The sequence below is a fragment of the Poecilia latipinna genome, unplaced genomic scaffold (genome assembly GCF_001443285.1).
Source record: "Poecilia latipinna isolate Pla-1442-1.1 unplaced genomic scaffold, P_latipinna-1.0 Scaffold1600, whole genome shotgun sequence".
Taxonomy (NCBI): Eukaryota; Metazoa; Chordata; class Actinopteri; order Cyprinodontiformes; family Poeciliidae; genus Poecilia; species Poecilia latipinna.
The window spans coordinates 88844-97728 of NW_015114216.1; the positions used below are offsets into that span (position 1 = coordinate 88844).

The 8885-nt window shown below is 39.0% G+C and overlaps 1 protein-coding gene across 1 annotated transcript; it reads right to left on the reverse strand.

Annotated features, from left to right (window-relative positions):
- Positions 1–2587: 2587 nt before the first annotated feature.
- Positions 2588–8863, reverse strand: tmem41aa (transmembrane protein 41aa). Its single transcript, XM_015059103.1, has 5 exons — positions 8590–8863; positions 7407–7557; positions 6988–7149; positions 6540–6678; positions 2588–5276 (listed from the first exon to the last, which is right to left on the reverse strand). The coding sequence occupies exons 1-5, from the start codon at positions 8748–8750 to the stop codon at positions 5056–5058; spliced, it is 834 nt and encodes a 277-aa protein (XP_014914589.1). The 5' UTR covers positions 8751–8863; the 3' UTR covers positions 2588–5055.
- Between the last annotated feature and the right edge of the window lie 22 nt (positions 8864–8885).

The window sequence follows — 8885 nt, forward strand, 5'->3', positions numbered from 1 at the left end:
AAGGAGGTAAACAAACAAATAACATAGTGAAAGTTTTTGATTAGAGCTGTTGTTTTTTTTTCTTTCTTTGTGCTTGTAGGATGGCAGACTTTTAGTCTTCAGATGAGGCGGATCATTTTTGTCCCAGTGAACACAAACTTGCAGTACTATATTAAAAGGTCTAACAAACTCACACAATGCCTGAGGCTGCCGTTGCCGCCAGCCTCCCCACAGCCGGTACAGTACCTCATACTGATGACTAGAGCTCACCAGACCTGATTCAAAGTATCCTGACCTAACTAAAATGCAGTACGGTGCTTCGACTCCTTATATGGTCTGCTTCACCTTTATTAGAGTGTTTGTCGGAGAAAACAGCTTTTCATTGTAGCACTGAGACTTTTACCGATCCTTGCAAATGTACGAGCGACCCCTTCAAAACAGTTTGTCACGTTGAAACAAGACATTTCAGTGTGTTTTATTGGGAAAGGGAAAAGACGTGGCTTTCAACAACTTTTATTGAAAAACGTCCTGAATGGCTTTCATTTGTATTCGGTCCTTTCGGAGAGAAGAAAACTTCTCTCTTTTGTACATCGAGAGAAGTTTTTGCCTATTTGTCTTTGCAAAAATAGATCAAGTTCAGTCAGATCAGATGAATTAACTTGTCAGATCAGATTAATTAAGTTGTATTAACATCAACTTTGACAGTTCCTCGTGGAGCTTAGGTCTGTTCTTGGACTAGGACATTCTAACTTGAACGATTCTAGAGTAGTTGTGTGTTTAGGGGTGTTGTTCTGGTGGAAACCAGTAAGGAAGCCTAATTTAAACCAATTAAGTAGCTTTAATGTCTCTTTATCCTCAACATTAAAAATATATGCAACCAAGACATGAAACACAAATGTACCATCTCAAGCTGTACTAAAAGCTATTGGGAATTGATGTGCTTTTAAGAGAGACTGAAAAACATGAATATGTCTAATATCTGAAGTCCACTTGTTCCACTGTTCAACTGAAAAAGCCTGATTTCCTCTAGGGTTCGGGTTAGTTCTGGGAAATAAACCCAAAGCAGCTGATTTAATGTTCAGTGAAGGACGATGAGGCTGGTTAGATAGATACGCTGGAGCAAAATCAATGAGGTATTTATGAGCTAGGAGAAGGAATTTAAAATCAGCAGTCAGTGGAGAGAGGACAGAGTAGATGAGATGTGATCCAGGTAAAAAAAAAAAAAAACAGACAACAGCGTTTTGAACGAGCTGGAAGTACAAATGGGAGGCTAAACTGACCCCAGAGTAAAATGCAGCGTGGCAAATTATGTCTTTTTCTCTCCAGCTCTTGAATCAAAAGAAAAAGTTTATGTATTTGTTCACTGAAAGAAGCTATTCTGCAAAATAAAGCAGATAAATGCCTTGTTTATAATCTGAATCCATGATTAAAAACCTCCTACTTCATTGACGTGTCGCTTAGTGTTACGACCATCTCTTAAAATCCCAGTAAAACACACTGAAGCTCTTGGTTGTAATGCGACATGGAAAAAAAAGGGTGTGAATACTTTTGCAAGGCACTGTAGTTTATTTAATATTCTTTGGATACATTTTATAGAGTGCGCTGACGTTGCGGCTCTTTTTCCTGCATTGCAGACGGCCCTGCAGGCCTCTGTCTCTCTTGTGTTTTTGGCTCTTTATAGGCGCAGGTTTCCCTCGAGCTGGATCCCTTTGACTTCAAGAACATCATCCTGGATGTTCATACAGTACGAGGTGAAACCTGCAAGGACTGTAGTAACCTTTTTATTTTTTATCATTTTTAAGGATTGGTATTTCTAGGTATCGTGAGGTGTTAGGCATTAATTTTCAGTACCATAAAGGAAAGAAAAGATCCTAATTACACACATCACTAAGGGTGTACAGTGTTGTTAGTCATATCACACAGTGGTTAAATAGCTGAGGTTTTCTTTTGTTGTCTGTTCTGATCTGGTTTCTTGTATTTCACACTGATTAAATAATATAGTCTGGAGCTGTAGCTGGGAATTTCTAACTCTTCATTCCTGTTAGATCACTACCAATAATACTAGTTATGAAATTGTGGTGGGACAAAAAAAAAATATATATAAAAAAAATTATCCTAGCTAGGATTTTTTTTTTTTGTTTTGTTTTTTGAACAGATACTGAACGTTTACGGAAAATTTGAAGTGCTGAAAGAAAGTACCCAGGCCTGATTCAAAAGCGCTGATAGAAAACTTATTCTGCGTTTAGGAGAAAAACAGACGAGAGGTCGCCAAGCGCCAGCTGAACCTCTCAGGAGCAGGTCAAAGGTGTGCAGAACCACAGCAGTGTTTTTTTGTTGCCCTGTCATGTTGTTGAGTGGAAAGCATTGCATGAGATTGATGCAGGTAATCCAGTATGTACTACACCTCACATCGCACTAGACTTGGAGTTGTGTTTTTTTTTTTTTCCTTTTTACATGGATCCAGTTCTTATCCGCATTTTCTCCATCTGAGAGATTCCTTTTGTTTCTTGGTAGCTTCAAACCCTCAATGTTACCCACAAGCCAACAAGGCTCCAAACACCTCAAGGTAATAATAATCAGTGGCTGCGCCAGAGAGACATCTGGTCTGTTTTTTTTTTCTTTTCTTTTTTACTACATGGATCCATGCCTTTCTGGTAGCAGCCAAGCTGTTGTTTTGAGTTGTGAGTGAACTGTATTGCTGAGCAACCTGGATCTGAGCAATAAAGAATATCTGAAAGAAAAAAAAAAAAAAGCTTGTTTTGTTTTTATTACTTGAAACACTTACACCTGCAAAGCCCATCATTGCACAAAGAAGTCCTTGTATTACAACTCCACCAACAGGAGGGACTTTCAGAAAACAATACTGCAAATCACATTTAAATAGAAATAAATAAAGATGGTCCACAATGTAGATTTCCAGCTTCAAACTAAGTCCTATTGCAGAACTGATTGAGTTTATTAGCACCCTTGTAAAAAGCCTTGAAATAAATTAATCTTTTATTGGAGAAACAATGTAACACTAAAGCATTTTAGAAAAATTTGAGTACATTCAATTACGTCGCGCTTACAAGTACGCTTGTCCTAAATGCCTTTTTATAACCCTCTACTGCCAATCATGAAGCACTTTATCTTCTCCTGTAACATTTAACAAGGTTGGAGCATTCAGAGTCAGTTTCATACAGGATTGAGAAGCCCATAGTAGGTTATTCAGTCTTCTATCAACCAACCTGAAAGAGCTCATGATCCCCTCCACTAACCTTTATATGAGAAACAGGCCACAGGATCACATTAGACATGAGGGCTTTTCCACAGATTTGTCCTTTTTTTTTTCCTACACTCAACACCCACCTACAGTTTTACCCAAAAGCTCGATCCAATTAGTCTGATCTGAGGAAAGCAGACATTTCCAGTTAGTTAAAACTCAGTGATTTTATGCTTGTTAAGGTATAAAAGTTCCTCGCTAGTGTGTGCAGAGTATGTAGTGGGGGACTTGGTGGCATTTTTAACCTTTCACCATCCTGTTCTGACTTGTCTTTCTTGCCCAGTCTTGGCTGTCACAGTTAGTTGTTTTAAAGATTCATTTTCTTATTGCTCTGGCTGTAAATAGGAGAAGGTTTAAGCGAGTAGCTTTTGAAGATCAACACAGATCAGTCTGACTTCTTGTCTTTTCCATTTGTGGCAGTTTAAAAGTTCAGTTTAAAAGTTCCTTGAAACAGCTCAACTTTGAAAAAATATATTGGAAGGTATATGCACTTTAAAAAGAATTACAGCAGAATTTACATTCTGTAAAAAAACTTTTTTACAGAATGTAAAATGGCAGAACCTTTTTCATGTTCTGCCACACTAAATGAATGTACTTAAATTATTTTTTTCCTATGTGTTTGACATTCATTTTTGCTACAGTGAAAGATTCCTTTACTTTAAGGCTTTTTTACATATCTTCACTGGATATCCCAATAAATAAGCCAAGTGCTGGATTAAAATATGATTTTTTGTAAATGCTAACATTGTTGAACATTACATTACATTTAAAATAATTGACACCACAATGATAGAAAAGGCAAATGCGAAACCTTTTTCAAAGGAAGGCATAAAAAAGTGCACCCACAGCAAACGGATAACAGACACACAATTCATAAAAAGAGGCAATAAAGAGAGAGTTTGTACCTCAAAGCTTCACCAGGTCAGAAATAACTTTGCAGTTCAAATTCTGTAAAGGATTCAACAGTAAGAACGGTAAAGCACTAAATAAAAGCCCAGCCTTACCCGTTTTAAAATATTAGGCTGTGAAGATTTTTCTGCTCCACAAAAACAACAGTGGCCCTTCAGGTTGTGAACAGGGGAACTCTGGATCTCCTGAAGTGGCTGTGGGTCCAGTGGATTTAGTGAACGAAGCCTTCGTTGATCTGGGCTCTTTCCAGGCACATACAATGGCTTTAGATTCAAAAATTTGGCCCCTTAGTATTGTTCTTTTATTGTAGTGAACATTTAAGGCCTGGTACGCTTTTATGTTGTGACTGACTGATGTGGACTCTTAAAACTAGCCAATTTTATAAGTTACAAATAGAAAAAGCACAAGCATAAAGCCCATGAGACATTATCTAATCAGCAGGAATACGGGCAGGCCTTCCGCGGATTTCACATTAATATTTCAGTGAGTCCATGGAGGTAGAATTTAAAGGCCAAAACAAAACAGGCACTTTGAACGCAAAGTTTAAACTAAAGCAGAACTCATGTAGTCAAACATGAGTGCAAAAAGATCTTCTCTCCTCTTCATGATTCCTGTACAGTCATACATTTCCCAAATACTGTAGCTACAAAACACCAAAACTGGAAAACATTTTTTTTTTTTTTTTAAAGTTCATCAAATGCATTTGTCATTTTTTAGAAAAGCAGTGCTTCCTGTTGATCTCCACACAACTCTGGTCGGGGTAAAGCGATCCATAACCGAAAACAATGACGCAGACGGGCGTTGAAGTTTTTCTGAATAGCTGCCACTTTGAACATGTTTGCTCTGGAGAGCAGAAGGCATCTGAAAACTGAGCGGATAAAAACGTGCAAACCCTCCAGCGGAAGTCACTGCACCTTCTTATCCGAGTCAAGTCCGTTCTGGGGCTGGACGGCCAACTTGAGACGCCTCTGGCTGAGGCGCCGGATGAGGGCGCCGGGCACCAGAGCCACGCAGGCGATGGCCAGCAGCTGCAAGAGGTGCTCCCAGGAGAACAGGTCATCCAGCGAGGACACCTCGGACAGCATGGCGCCCGTCTGCACGCAGATGAAGTTGTAGGGCAACAGGCCTGGAAATGAGTCACAAAATGTCAAAACAAACCGTACCGAGGATGTTCAATGCTTACAGAAGTGCTTAATTTTTAAAATCTGCTTTCATTTAGTTTTGTCCTGTTTTTAATGTTTGTTGTTGACATGCTTTGTGATTTCTATCTTGAAGAGTGCTGTATAAATAAAGTTTTACTTGCTTACTAAGCAACAGATTTTAGTTCAGTTCTAAACAAGAATGACTGCGGGTTTGATTTGCAAAGTAAAGTAAAAACATTCTGTTCTTATTCAGAAGATCAAATGGCAAAAATGGTTAATTATGTCACAATAAAAGGAAAATTCTGATACAATGATGGCTATGTAGAACATTTCTTTATGTCCTCTAAAGTAAGGTGGAGGGTATATGCAGCTGTTAGCATTTTTCTCTTTCAAAGGCCTGGAAAGCTCGTCAGAAAGCAATTTTTTATTTTAATGAAAATCTGGTGGCCTCTGGCATTAACCTGAAAAAGGTTCAGAATTGAGTCTTTTCTGAAAATTAGTAGTGCAAAATATGTGGCTAAATCAAACACAGAAATGGCTCACAAGATGCAAAAATCAACACTTTCCCATGACTAGACTTAAAATGTAAAGAAAATCTGTGGATGTAGCTGAAAAGAAGTGAGAAACCGAGAAGATCGAGTTTTCTAGATGCTAACGTAATGGTCAGTCATTCCTTTTTTATATTCTCCAATGAAATGTCATGGAAGACAAACTGCTGACCTGTTGGCAAAAAAGGGAGTTGTTCAAAAATTGAATAGCAAAGGTCTTCATAAGGTAGCAGTGATCGAGTGAAGCACACTTATTTCTGAATATATCCATTCAGGTTAAAGGTTTGTTATACTACAATATTTTTTTTTCACACGCCTCTAACAGAAGTGCTAAAAACTGTGTAGGACCCCGTAATGTCTAAGCTTTTTTTTTTCTTTTTTTTTTAAATAATCAGTCTTTTGGAGAAAACGGGAATAAAAAACTGAAAGGAGTTTAAATAAAAAAAAAAAAGTGCTAAAAGCTCAGCAAACTGTTAAGACTATGTGAGAACCCTGGCTTTGTCTTATTTTGTCACCGACTTAATTTAATTCAATGCAATCCTCATGTTTACATCAAAGGATCTGGACGAGGCCTGAAACAAAGTTATCACTACAATGGTCTTTTCAGAGCTAATTTAATGCCAACCCTAAACAGAATAGTTTAGACTGAGGTACAACCCACAGTGATAAAAAAAAACAAACCCTGCAAGCAGCACCCACCAATAAATACTGAGAAAAAGAAGTATGCGATGGGGATGTTGACGATGGGGGCAGACATGTTCAGGAACCAGTTGGGAGTCATGGGAAAGAATCTCAGGAAGAGCAGAAAGAAGAACAAACAGTCCCGATTGTCTTCCACCTGGAACAAACCGTGAGAAAGAAAGCATTAGTGCCTCGCAAAAGTTTTCACATACCTGAATTTGGTCGCATTTTATCACACAACAACCAGAAACCTCAATGTATTTTACTGACATTTCAGGTGATAGACAAAAAAAAAAAGGTGTGGCAAATAAATTATTCTTTTTTTTTTTTTGCATATTCAGTCCTAATTTACTAGAAGAAAATATATTTTAATCCCTTGAATGTAATTAAAACAATAACATTTCTGTCAAAATAATTCAAATATACTAAATACAAAATAAACAAAAGGTGTTAAGTAACAGGGTACCTTTTTCTGTAGCATGGAAACTTTCTCTGGGAAAAGATTTATGATGTGTTGTTTTCCAAAGGCTTGGGAAAGGAGGTAGCACATGGTGGAGCCCACCGTGGTGAGCACACAGGCAAGGAGCAGTCCTAGATACGGTCCAAAGATAGCTCCTGCAAGAATGTTCTGCACAGTGACAAGCACAGATAAAAAAGGGCTGCTGTTAGCACTTAACTTCACTCAGAGCAGGAGATGAGGGAAATTATTTAAGATCTAAAAGTGTTTGGAAGTGTCAAGTGATGGATGACGGAAGAGTTTTTGTTCACATTTTTCCTTCCTTGCATGCTTTTTAGCCACATTTTGATTTATTAGATTCTTTCTAAAACACAACTAAAGAAACTAAAGTTATTTTGAATACATTCAAAGTATCGTCTTCCACTCACCAGGAAAGATGATCCAGGGATGGCAAAGGACTGCTTGTAGAGGTACGCGCTGCAGAACAGGAGCAAGACATATGCGGTGTGCTCTGTTTTGTAAAACTGCAGGAGTTCGGACAGTTCCCGCAGCTCCTCCAGGTCGGATGGGAACTTCAACCTGTGGAAACATTCCCTCTCCAGTTAAAACTCCATAGTCCAGAAGAATGGTCTGCTATTGTGATTTTACAATCACACCAACAGTGTGACCACCTGGCACCAAAATGTATAACAGGAAGAAGGTGACCCAGCAGAGAAAGGGTGATGCTTTTTGTGCAATGCTCTGCTGGTCCCTGCCACACGTTTGCATTACTTTGGCATGTATCAACCAACTAATTGGTGTACATTGTCTGCATTTCTGCAGACAATGTACACCCTTTAATGGAAACTGAATTCCCTGAAGACTGTGGTCTCTTTCAACAAGCTAATGTGTCCAACCGCAAAAACAATATGGTTCGGGAATATTGTGAGGAGCACAGCAATTACAACCTCCAAATTTCCTGTTTCTTATTGCAAATGGACATTTGTGGAATGTGCAGGATAAACAAGCCTTACCCCATCTCGTAGCTGACTGCTGACCATTATGTCTAATTAGGTCTAGCGGAGCCCGTGTCTTAACGGGTTAGGATTGCTTTGGCAGCAAAAGGGGCACCAACACGCCATCAGGCAGGTGGCCATAATGTTATGCCTGATAGGTATATCCCTTTTGGGCTGTGGGATCCCCAGAACAAACTGGGGAGTATGTTCAGGAGAGTCCTGTCAGAATTGTGTTGTTATAACCCCCTCGCAACCTTATTGAGCTCAGATAAGCTCAATAAAGGTATGAATGGATGTTAAACTTCTAAAAAAAAAAAAAAAAAACACGTACCGACCCAAACATCAAGTAACTATGGTCGCTTCCAAACTTCTTAAAGACTACTGACTTGAGGAAATTACTGATCTGTTTGTCCTTAGTATTTCTTGGAAGAAGGTTGAACAGTAATAGTCATAAAGCGTAAGTATTAGCAAAGCAGTAGTGGATCGAATAAATAATTTAACCCCAGATTTTTTTTTTTTTTTTTTTTTTAATAATACATATAGAGAGAAAGAGTTCACCATCAGCCAGTGGGAAATTTTAACCTGGCTAACAGCTAACTGCTAACACCGGGGTTACCTCCTGAGTTCCCCGGAGGTGTCGCAGCTCTGCTGGGACTCCCTCCCCTCTGGACACGGCTGAGGATGTCTTCGTGGTCCAGCAGGAAGGTATAGAGACAGATAGTAAAGGTACAGGGTGGCTGCTGTCACAACAACGGCTAGTCCGATAAGGGAGCGCATTCTCCCCGGTATAAAGTAAAAGTCAACCGCTTCTCTTCCCTTCACCTCCTGAATGTTATTACCACTGAGCAGAACAATGTCCAACCGGCGTGATTACGTCACGTCCTGGCGTACTCAGAGTCCCGTCAATGATTC

Bases quoted from the DNA above. Each gene is read 5' to 3' on its own strand.
- tmem41aa (XM_015059103.1), bottom strand. From the start codon at position 8,750: ATGCGCTCCCTTATCGGACTAGCCGTTGTTGTGACAGCAGCCACCCTG. The intron at 7,558-8,589 runs GTAACCCCGGTG...ATGTTTCCACAG, and splicing joins ACCTCCGGGGAACTCAGGAG to GTTGAAGTTCCCATCCGACC. The intron at 5,277-6,539 runs GTGGGTGCTGCT...ACTCATTTCCAG, and splicing joins CTTTTTCTCAGTATTTATTG to GCCTGTTGCCCTACAACTTC.